Source organism: Bufo gargarizans, chromosome 1 (genome assembly GCF_014858855.1).
Source record: "Bufo gargarizans isolate SCDJY-AF-19 chromosome 1, ASM1485885v1, whole genome shotgun sequence".
NCBI classification, from domain to species: Eukaryota; Metazoa; Chordata; class Amphibia; order Anura; family Bufonidae; genus Bufo; species Bufo gargarizans.
In genome coordinates, this window is record NC_058080.1 from 64,376,029 (window position 1) to 64,388,668 (window position 12,640).

Genomic DNA, 12,640 nt, shown 5'->3' on the forward strand with positions numbered 1-12,640 from the left:
ACTGAAGCGAACGTAGCCTACAGACCCCATTGACTATAATGGGATCCGTTAGGTTTCCATTCAGGAGAAGTTTTGTAGCTGACTTTTGTCTCCACTGCAAAAAACCTTCTCCTGAATGGGAATGTAACACCCCAGAGTTGTGTTACGACACGCTTCTACCCTGCTACTGTCTTCTAAGAGCCTTTACCTCGTCATCTGATATGATTTTGCTCATGTCTTCACAACTGTGCATTTAAAACTATGTTAAATGTAAATTTCCTTGTAATTTTCCATGTTCACCAGCAGGTGGTAGCAATGCGTTGGTAAGAAGCTAGTTACAGTTAAGTATATCTAGGCTGGAATGGTTCATTCCAGCTTAGCTCCCCCTCTGTGGAGGTGTGGACTATTCCCACATCTTGCACCTTGGGTGGAGAAGGAAGTTAGAGTCAGCCCCTGCTAGGGGTAGGGTGTGTGTGTGTGTAGGAGATCCCCTGCATAGGAAAGAAAGACAGGATCTTGTCTCGGCTGAGACATTGATCAACTCCCCAGACTGAGAACTGCAGCCTCAGCTGGATGAGAAGAAAGCAGACAATCTCCAGAATTCCAGGAAGAAAGCATTCCCTGAGAAATCATCTGAGAGAGTAAGTCCAGAGTCCTAGAAGAAGCCATATCCTCCTCAGCTAGTCTGTCTCCACAAAGCAGAAGTATAGAGAAGCGCAGAAGATACATTCCTGCCACAGTTTCAGAGCTACTAAGCAGACGTCTTATCCTGCAAGCTCCAGATTTATAGTGCAGAAGATTTATTCCTGACAACCATTGCCAAAACCTGCTGGGACCAAAGACCAAAGCTGTATTCTGTTTGGATTCAAGTTATCTTCAGTAAAGAAAAGTTTGAACTTCATCTAAAGGTCTGGACATCATTTCTGCTGCAAAATTCCTCTATTACTCCTACTATCACTACACTCAATTTATTGCAAGTGAGCCAGGAGTCCAGCCGTACCAGGTAGGAGACACCGTAGACACCATTATCATCACCATACAGAGACATTATAGGACATTACACCACTCTGGCATTTCTAACCTGGGACGTGCGTTATAAGACCTTGGGATGCCCTGTGATAGTACCCTGCACACACTGCAATTGGCGTCACGAACAAACTATAGACTGTCATCTACACCTGACCCAGTCATTGCATAATTTGGCATCAGCGTATACCCGTATCCTGCTCTATTGCAGAAACCTAACGGATCCTATTGTAGTCAATGGGGTCCGTAGGTTCCGTTCGCTTCAGCTCAGCCGAATCCAGAACTTTCGTTATTTTCGTTCTTCTGTTCCTGTAGCGGAGCAGAAGAATGGAAATGAAAAGTGCAGATGTGAAAGCGGCCTTAGATGAAATGGTCAACATTGATTGCAGCATCAATGTTACCCAAGGGGTTACCCAAATCCCAAAATGCGCCCTTCCCCAATGCCCGACCCCTCACACATGTACTTATTCCCTGGTACTCGCATTGCTTCTGATGCTCGCATGGCCTCCGCTGCAGGCCGCGATGGGGAAAGCTCGTCCGCATCGCAGCCTGCTATTGGCTGCCCCTTCCGTCGCTCAGATCAAAACATGCTGCGAGATGCAACGGCAGCCGTTTGGGCATCAGAAGCAATGAGGATGGGGGGGCGGGGAGCGAGGTAAGTACAATCTGTGTGAAGAGTCTGGGCATTGTGGGGGGGGGGGAATTTTTGTGGTTGGATAACCCCTTTAATGGATTGAGCTGCTGGGATCAGAGTTATTACTGTTCCCAGCAGTGAGAGAAGGGTGCCGGCTGTATAATACAGCTGGCACCTGCAAGTGATGGTGTGGGTACAGCTCCTGAGCCTGCACCATTGCTGGACCATAATACTATAATAATACAGAAGTTCTTGCTAACTAGCTGCTTGCTTCCACAGTACTGCACAGGTCGGGAAGGGGTTAAACTACCGTACTACACTGCCGGATATTGAGCCGCTAAATGACTAAACACAATGGATTTCAGAGACAGGGACACAGTAACAAGTGGACATTAAAGTTATTTTCAGGGATTTTCATATGGATGGTCTATCCTCAGGACAGGTCATCAGCATGAGATCGTTGGAGGTCTGACTTCCAGCACCCCCACTGATCCCCCGCTGTGTGCACTTATGCCGCTTCCTAGGCTAGTGACGTAACATTCATTGGTTACATGGCCTAGGCGCAGCTCAGAGTCAGTCCCATTCAAATGAATGGGACTGAGCGGAGAAACCAAGCACAGCCACTATCAAATGGGCAGCGCTGTGCTCGGTAAGCTGGTCCTCAAACAGCGGATCAGTGAGGGTGCCAGGAGTCGGATCCCTACCATCTCATATTGATAACCTATCCTGAGGATAGGCCATCAATATGTAAATAGCAGAGAATCCCTTTCAAGAAAGAGGATGGGGTGGGGGGGGGGGGGTGTAGTGAAGCTCCCCAGTCCAATTATTTCATGTTCTTATGGATAGCCGGAACATAAGTCTCAAACACCATAGCCGAGAAAACAGGATCCAACACTGATGTACCACAAACTGATGGTGCTCTTCCGGAATTTGCAACTTCTGGATCACTGTTTGATTGTTTGACCCCCATTAAAAGTAGTCGATCAGCCTTACTACTGTGGTTACTACCGTGGCGTTTATACGTACGATATGTGGTGTCATCGCTACAGGTGAAGACCATAGTCTAAGTTTCATCTTTCATCTCTGGAGACCTCAATACATGTTATACCTACTAATGTTATATATAGATACCTGTACATACAGATCCACCAGTTCGTTCTGGTCCAGAATATAATAAATCTTCCCAGCCATTAACCAAGCGCAGGCTTCTTTCTCTTTAGACTGAAGATCAATAAAAATGCCCAGACTTCTTTTCGTATATTCCAGTGCCGATCTACAGGCTCTAGACCAACGACAAAAGGCAGTGTTCAGATATGACAGAAAAATAAATTCTAGATTGCCAAAGATTGACTGAGGCCCGGTTCACATCACCATTTAGCTTTCCGTTACTTTTGATCTGTCAGAAGAACAAATTGTTTTTAGCAGAAACGGATCCTTTATTTTGAGCATAATCTGTTCTCAAGTAGCATCAGTTTACACTTAAAATAACTGACTTGGATTTTTTTGGACCATCAGTTTGTATCTGTTCTGTCAGAGATCAGTTATTTTTGATGGGAGAAAAAGTCCTTCATGCAGGGATCTTTGATGGAAGTGACACAAACTAATGCAAACTGTTCATAAGGGTACTTTCACACTAGCGTTTTTCTTTTCCGGTATTGAGTTCCCGTCACAGGGGCTCAATACTGGAAAAAAAAACTGATCAGTTTTATCCTAATGCACTCTGAATGGAGAACATTCCGTTCAGGATGCATCAGTTTTTTTTTTCTTGTTCTTCTGACGGATGTGAAGAACGGAAAGCTACCTGGTGATGTGAACTCAGCCTAAAATGTCACCACAATCCATGGACAGACAGTATGGCACCTTTTTGTTTTGTTTTGTTTTTTCCTCAGGATCAATATGGGGAAACAAATATCTAAAATCTTCCTGTCCCTTTTATTTTATCCATATCCTCACCACTGGTAGAACTTGATGGACAAATGTAACGTTAGGTCCAGAAATTTTTGAACCGTGACACAATCTTCATGATTTGGTCTCTACATGCTACCACATTGGATTTGAAATGAAACAATTGAGATGCAATTAAAGTATACAGTAGATTTCCAGGTTTTATTCAAGGGGTTGAACATAAATATCCTGTTAAACGTTTAGGAATTGCAGCGATTTTTCTACAAAGCCTCCTCATTTCAGGGCTCAAAAGTAATAGGACAAATTAACATTACCATAAATAAAATGTTTACTTTTAATACTTTGTAGAGAATCCTTTGCAGTCAATGACTGCCTGAAGTCTGAAATCCATGGATAACACCAAACATTGGGTTTCCTCCTTTATGATGCTCTGCCAGGCCTTTACTACAGCTGTCTTCAGTTGTTGCTTGCTTGTGGGTCTTTGTGACATAAGTTTTGTCATAAGCGAGTAAAATTAATGCATGTCTTCAATCACATAATCTATAAACACTAGTGACCCAGTGCCACTGGAAGCCATGCATGCCTATGCCATCACATTGCCTCCACCATGTTTTATAGAGGATGTGGTGTGCTTTGGCTCATGAGCCGCTCCAAGCCATTCCATACTTTCTTCTTCCCATCATTCTGGTAGTTTAATCTGTCCAAAGAATGCTATCCAGAACTGGGCTGGCTTCTTTTGATGTTTTTTGGCAAAGATTAATCTGGCCTTTCTATTTTTGAAGCTGTGGTGAACCCTCAGTATTTGATCTCATGAAGTCTTCTCTTTATGGTAGACTTAGATACCGATACACCTACTTGCTGAAGAGTGTTCTTCAGTTGGGTGGATGTTTTGAAGGGGTTTTTCTTCATAATGGAAATTATTCTGCGATCATCCACCACTGCTGTCTTCCATGGACATCCAAGCCTTTTTGAGTTTCCAAGCACGCCAGTGTGCTCTTTTTTACCAGAATGTACCAAACTATTGATTTGGCCATCTCTCTGATGAATTTCTCATTTTTTCAGCCAAATAATGGTCTGTTTCACTTCCATTGTCCACCCTCCAACTCCTTTGACCACATGTTGAGGATTCACATTAGCAGCTTTCAAAAGCAAATGCCACACCAGGAATCAACTCCAGACCTTTTACCTGCTTAATTGATGATGGATTAATAGGGGGAATAGCTATACAATCCCTTAAATAGCTTTAGAGATAATTGTCCAATTACCTTTGATGTCTTGAAAAAGAGGCAGCTACATAGTAAAGAGCTGTAATTCCTAAACCCTTCCTCCAATTAGGATCTGAATACCCTCAAATTAAAGCTGAGAGTCTGCATTTATTTTGGTAAACAGCTAAAATGCCAAAACTTGTGTCACTGTTCAAATATTTCTGGAACTAACTGTAAGTGAGAAGTGCATACTTTTTAACCCGCAAATGACTACGGTACTTCTCGTGTTAACAGTCAAACATGTCATATTGAGCTCATTATTCCTACACATCTAATATACATTGGGTCCTAACTGGTGTGTTTTTTGGTGTGTATTGTAAGTTTTGGTGCAATTGCACATACGGTACTGTAAGTAAATAGCTCTAGTCCTTTGTTTATTGGAGGATATTATATCCTTTTACAGTATTGACTGGAGCATGGGTTTCATAGCTGACAGATTATTGTGGAGATCCAACTATTAGGAAGGCAATGCTCCATAGGAAACTATGTCTCTAGTGTCACCTATAGATACTCTATACATCAATGTGCCAACTTTTTAAAGGGTTTGTCTGGTTTACAAAACCCATTTAATATCCTATTATTGAATTCTGAGTTAATAGAGCATAGGGGGTTCTCAGGATCCTCAGTGTCTTGGTCAGAGTGGAAAACAGCTACAAAGAACATCTCTCAATCTGGAGGACCTCTCTTATCCTGTCCTGAATTTCATAGACAGCTCTGTGGTATGCAGTGGATATAAAAAGTCTACACACCCCTGTTAAAATGTCAGGCTTCTGTGATGTAAAAAAAATTAGACATCAGCATGGCACATTTTGACTTGGCAAGATTTGCTCACTCTTTGCAAAAACACTCCAAATCTGTCAGATTGTGAGGGCATCTCCTGTGCACAGCCTTCTTCAGATCACCCCACAGATTTTTAATCGGATTCAGGTCTGGGCTCTGGCGCGGCCATTCCAAAACTTGAATCTTCTTCTGGTGAAGCCATTCCTTTGTTGATTTGGATGTATGCTTTGGGTCGTTGTCATGCTGAAAGATGAAGTTCCTCTTCATGTTCAGCTTTCTAGCAGAAGCCTGAAGGTTTTGTGCCAATATTGACTGGTATTTGGAACTGTTCATAATTCCCTCTAGCTTAACTAAGGCCCCAGTTCCAGCTCAAGAAAAACAGCTCCAAAGCATGATGCTGCCACCACCATGCTTCACTGTGGGTATGGTGTTCTTTTGGTGATGTGCAGTGTTGTTTTTGCGGCAAACATATCTTTTGGAATTATGGCCAAAAAGTTCAACCTTGGTTTCATCAGACCATAACACCTTTTCCCACATGCTTTCATGCTTTTGAGAGACAAAATGTAGCCTGGCTTGGATGTTTTTCTTCGTCAGAAAAGGCTTTCATCTTGCCACTCTACCCCATAGCCCAGACATATGAAGAATACGGAAGATTGTTGTCACACGTACCACACAGCCGGTACTTGCCAGATATTCCTGCAGCTCCAGATCCTAATGTTGCTGTAGGCCTCTTGGTAGCCTCCCAGACCAGTTTTCTTCTCGTATTTTCCATCAATTTTGGAGGGTCGTCCAGTTCTTGGTAATGTCACTGTTGTGCCATATTTTCTCCACTTGATGATGACTGTCTTCACTGTGTTCCATGGTATATCTAATGCCTTGGAAATTATTTTTTAACCTTCTTCTGACTGATACATTTCAACAATGAGATCCCTCTGATGCTTTGGAAGCTCTCTGTGGACCATGGCTTCTGCTGTGGGATGCGACTAAGAAAATTTCAGGAAAGACCAACTAGAGCAGCTGAACTTTATTTGGGGTTAATAGCGGCACTTTACATGATGGCAGGTGTATGCCTATTTAACATGATTTTAAATGTGATTGCTTAATTCTGAACACAGCTACATCCCCAGTTATAAGAGGGTGTGCACACTTATGCAACCACATTATTTTAGGTTTTTTTTTTCTCTTCCCTCCACTTAAAAGATTTCAGTTTTATTTTTTTTCAATTGAGTTGTACAGTTTATAGGTCACATTAAAGGTGGAAAAAGTTCTTTTTTTTACATCAGAGAAACCTGACATTTTAACAGGGGTGTGTAGACTTTTCATATCCACTGTAAATGGATGCGCAACGCTTTGTGACCTGTGGTGGCACTGTGGGAAAATTAAACACTTACAGTACCGTCACGTTTGCTAACAGATTGCAGCTGATCACTGGGGATTCCAGCAAGGCGATGCTTTGTGATCGGCTTATTGTCAATGAAACTCTTCCATTAAGTAGGAAATGTCTAAAACGGAGAAACCATTTAAAGGGTCTTGAAACACGGAATCCTTCCTATTTCCAACAGAACTCCCATGGAACCCAAGTCTCAAGATTGGAAGTCTGAGATCAGAGATTTTTGACCAAACATTTCTCACCAAACAGATTTACAACGGCATCCCCACTATTGATCATCACAATCACATAGATAATAAATTACACCGAAATACTGTATTTATTTTTACCCTTACTGCCCCACTTACCTTTCAGTACCTAAAGATAGATACAGCTGGCTAATTGTTTCAAGCACTTGACCCTCCAACACTTTGTCAGACATTTTCTTGGCTAAGGACAGCTGGTATTCATTATAAATGATGCACTGAGCCTCATTAACTACAAGTGTGTTGTAAAAATGACACAGGAGCTGGACGGCACGAAGCTGACCTGTCAGAAGACATAAGAAGACATATACATCAGTAAAAGCCTGAACAAACATATTAAGTGTAGCCACAGAAGCCAGCCACCTTGAGGATACAGCTACACAGGGATTTTGATGATTCCATTATGTATGTCCTCAAAGGGAATGTTGTGAATGCCTAACTAGGACCAACTGAACAGAATTTAAAGGGGTACTCCCATATTAATAATTTCTCCTGCTCTCTAGATAGTTAAAGATCCCAGTGGTAGGATCCACAACTATCAGTCATTAAACCTGTGGATTTGCTATAAAGTTGCAATCACACATGTACATTTTGTGGCAGTTTTTAATTCAGCTTATAGAATCAACCATACGAATGGATTAGTGATGAGCGAATTGACTCGTTAGAATAAAAATTCAACCCAATTTTTTTTTTATTCTCATTTGGTAGAATCAGAAATTCTTCAGATTCGTTTGGATAGATTTTTATTTTTTTTAAAGAGAGTGAGAGAGAAAGAAAAAGAGAGAGAGAAAGGTATGCAAATTAGCTTTCCTTCCCTAATAAAGCTAATTTGCATATCCTTTTTTCCAGTAATCCAGAGGAGCGTTGCCTGGTCTGTAAGACTCCTCACGCCTACTAGGCACTCTTCATAAGGAGAAATAGAACCCCCCGAATCCTGACCAAGGCCTTTCTTCTAGCTAAGCCGTATCTCTCTGCTCTGCACTGATGAGGGGCAATCACCCTGAAACAGCTGTCTGCAGATGATATCATTATTATGCGTCAAGATCTGTTTGAGCATTGACTTTTGCTTTTTAAAGGAAATCTAATTTGCATATCTTTTTCCTACAAACCCAGAGGAGCATCACCTGGACTATAGGACTCCTCACGCCTACTAGGCACTACTTATAAGGAATAGGCTGTTCCGGCAGAGAATGCTGGGAATCGGCCAGACAAAAAGCACTGCATACAGTGGTTTTTGGCCTGCCAAATCCCAGCATATTTGCCGTGGAGCTGCCGGAATTCCTCTGGATCCCAATGAAGTCAATGGGGTCAGGTTCACTATCTGGCTGGCTGTTCTCTACCGGAACAGCCTGCCGGAGAGCTGTGCCACAGATGGGAAACCAGCCTTAGGGTGCCCTCACATTTGGCAAAAAATTCTGCCAGAAAATCCTGAAATTGATCAATCACTGCTCTGTGTTCCACTGCGGAACTAACATTCTCTCTCACTCTCTTACTTCTTTGCCAAATTGGATGAATTGAAAAGAATTCTAAGAAATTATTCTTAGCATGGATACAAACAAGATGAGAATTGTCGGTCTATTTTTTGTATTTTTTGGATCCACATCTGACTTTAGCTCCAAAAACTGCATGTGTGATTCTAGTCTAAATCAAAAAAATGTCAGGTTCTATTGCATATTTTGCCCTAAAACTATAAAACAATCAATCTGGTCACCTTTTCTTGCTCCAGAATATACTGCCCACATATACAGCAAATTGTACACGTAGATTGGTCAAGTGTTATTAATAAGTGTGAAATTTCTGCATTGAGGACTGCTAGGCTACTAACGTAGATAAGAAATTGCAACATCTCAATCTTTACTTAGCTGTCATCTCATGAAAAACGGTGGCATTGTTCCAAATGGGGTTGGCCAAAGACAGAAAAGGTTCTTGAATGTTTCTAAATGTAAAATATTGAAACTTACTTATATATAGTGTTGATCACGAATATTCGAATTTAGAATTTTTATCGCGAATATAGGTACTTCGAAAATTAGTGAATATTTCGAATATAGTGATATATATTCGTAATTTCGAATATTCGATTTTTTTTTTAATCAATACACATGATCCCTCAACTGCTTCTAGCTTGTGGGCCAATTAGAAGGCTGCAGTATATTTGGAGTAGTGTTGTTTGCGAACTTTTCGTAATGCAAACTTTTCTTGCGAATTTTTCAACTTACAACTATTAGACAAAGAAGATTATAGCACTATATTAGCTAAATTGCTCTATATTCGTTTTTTTTTTCAAATATTGCTATAACTTAGTTTTTTCGAATATTCGTAATATTCTAAAACAAGAATATATAGCAATATAGCGAATATTCGAAAAAATAAACGAATATAGAGCAATTTAGCTAATATAGTGCTATAATCTTCTTTGTCTAATAGTTGTAATTTTTTTCTCATCTGAAGTTCAGATAAGGAAAAAAATTACAACTATAAAAAAACAAGATTATAACACTATATTAGCTAAATTGCTCTATATTCGTTTTTTTCAAATATTCGCTATATTGCTATATATTCTTGTTTTAGAATATTACGAATATTCGAAAAAACGAAGTTATAGCAATATAGCGAATATTCTAAAAAAAACTAATATAGAGCAATTTAGCCAATATAGTGCTATAATCTTTTTTTTTTATAGTTGTAATTTTTTTCCTTATCTGAACTTCAGATGAGAAAAAAATTACAACTATTAGACAAAGAAAATTATAGCACTATATTAGCTAAATTGCTCTATATTAGTTTTTTTCGAATATTCGCTATATTGGTATATATTCTTGTTTTAGAATATTACGAATATTCGGAAAAACAAAGTTATAGCAATATCGCGAATATTCGAAAAAAAAAAAAAAAGTTAGCTAATATAGTGCTATAATCTTCTTTGTCTAATAGTTGTAAGTTGAAAAATTTGCAATAAAAATTCGCATTACGAAAATTCGCATATTACACGATCATTACCTTGCCGATTTTTCGAGTAAAAAAATCGTGGAATATAACAAATATTCGACTTTGTGAATATTCTAACGAATATTCTACAAAATATTCGCGAAATTGAATATGACCCCTGCCGCTCATCACTACTTATATACTTATATTCTTTATGAGACACGTTATCTAAACTAAATGCAATTGCTTTTCAATGGCTTTTGTTTCAAGATAACGCGATGACTTAAGAAATTTAAGTTAAGAGTATGTGCGTTACCCCTGCTACATCTGTACTTTAATTTCTAATTAAACTAAGTACGTTTAATTATATTTGAAAACCACTCAAGAAATCTGTGTGTCATTGGACAATCCCTTTAATCTATTCAGTTATTCTTGATGTCATTGTTAAAAGTACATTTATTATAGCTCACCTTCCAAATGGTTTGTTTCCATTGCAACAAGGAGTGCCCATTCATAATATGATCTTCCCTTTTCCTTATGGTCTCCTGTGATGTAGTGGCTTCCAAGCATTAATAAAACATATATAAAATTGGCCCCATTTTCCATAATTGGAAGTCCAGAATAAAGGATGACTGATTTAACCAAGAATACTTCTGCCAGAATCCGAGCATTCATGTGCAAGAATAACATGCCAAAGTTAGCCAGCACAGCTGCCTGGTTCTGCAGATTTACCACCTCTCGTGAGATCTGCAAAGCTATACAGTAGTGTCTAGCCGCATCTTCAATTTTTCCTCCTCGTCTTAGAGCAATACCAACAAGGTTGTGGGCAATTCCAAGCTGGTGTTGTGTACAGTCAGGAAATGACACCATTCTGTTCAATATATCAAGAGAAACACTGCTCTCTCCTTCAAGCATGTAGAGCCATGCAAGTGATACAAAAATGTCCACCCTGTACTTTATATCCATGGGAAAAGTGTCCATAGCCTTCATGATATATGTTCTAGCTTCTCTGTACAGCCTGTGACTTGAGCATATGTCCGATAAGCTCAGATATATGAAGCAACATAGTTCCTGGTCTTGACTGGTGACCACTGATTTAAGGGCATGTCGTAGATGATATGCAATTTGAGATGGAAATATCGTCCTTGGTCTTTTGAGTCTCTTAGAAGTGTTTTCTGTGATTAAACTAATCCTTCTTAAAGTGTCCATGATGCTACAAGAAACCTTAGAAGCTACTTTAACGCAGCTCAAGGTCAAGTGTGGTAAACACTTCTTAGTATAAATATCAGCCAACTGGAAGTAGTACCCTGATGAAAAAATCTTACTGCAGTCCATTGAGTTGTTCAAGGCTTGGAGCCTCTCGATATATGGCAAAGCTTCATTGTGTTGTCTCAAGTCGATGAAAGTCTTGACTAGAAGCTGACAAACCTTTATCTCACTCTTCTGGTCTTGACTCAGTATCACCTTTTTCAAGGCATATTTCAGAATTGTGGGCTCCATATCGGTGCTGCTTATATAGTTTTGCAGTCCAAGGAATAATGAAGAAGACTTGTCAATCATTAGCCAGCTTTTGTCCTTTGATTTTTGTTTTAAGTAGATAGCATTCAGGTTCATGTGGACAGCGGCAAATAGAAAAATATCAGAGAAGTCCCCATTAATGACTCCCATGGCTTCTTCAAAGTAAACACGAGCTTGGGAGAACTTGTTTCTCTTAGTACAAAGCCTGCCCAGAAGAAAGCAAATTCTTGCCTGAGCCCATTTCAAACAGGACTTCTTAGCTTCTCCTCGGACCATACTAAGGTACCGAACCAACTCTTCTTCTTCATCATATCCATGAAATAAGGTTTGTAAGAAGGTATATGAGACATCATAAAGCTTTTTGAAGCTTGGTTGATACTTTTCACTGTTTAGAAATGAGAGTAAAGGTTCATGAGTCTCCTCTTTTACACAGATACAGAAGATGGGGTCCTCATATTCATTGAGAGCAGTCTGGATTTGGGAAGGAACAGAGTTTGTATCTTGTAAGTCACTGGAGGTGTCCTTGCATGGTAGACAAGAGGCAGAGGCAGTCCGACTCAGAAATGTCTCCAACTTTTCTTTTAAGTTGCTGCTATCGATACTTGTTGATACATGCAAATTCTCTAAAATTTAAGCAACATGTTCTAAATTAGTATAAACTGTGTCTCATATATTTACTCCTTCCCTCTAAAAGATTTTTTACTTAAAATAGGTAGAATATGGGTTAGTCATCAAAAAATCTAAAATTTGTAATTTTTATGTCTAAAATGCTGCACTAATTTATTTCTTATCATATAGGAGGATAGGTCATCAGTTAAGGAGTCCAGACAACCCCTTGTTTGGGCATTTAATAAGTCCTCTTATTATCCGCTGCCAGGGGCATAGCTAAATGCTCATGTGCCCTGGTGCAAGAGTTCAGCTTGGACCCCCCCCTTCCCTCAGTGGTTTGTGGCCAGAGGCAGGGACGCAC

The 12,640-nt window shown here is 39.9% G+C and overlaps 1 protein-coding gene across 1 annotated transcript in view; it reads right to left on the bottom strand.

Annotated features, from left to right (window-relative positions):
* Positions 1-12,640, bottom strand: part of SH3TC1 (SH3 domain and tetratricopeptide repeats 1) — a 52,781-nt gene that overhangs the window by 14,021 nt on the left and 26,120 nt on the right. The window contains 3 exon segments of the mRNA XM_044295869.1: positions 2,771-2,921; positions 7,327-7,507; positions 10,623-12,293. Coding sequence (XP_044151804.1) covers positions 2,771-2,921; positions 7,327-7,507; positions 10,623-12,293 — 2,003 coding nt within the window.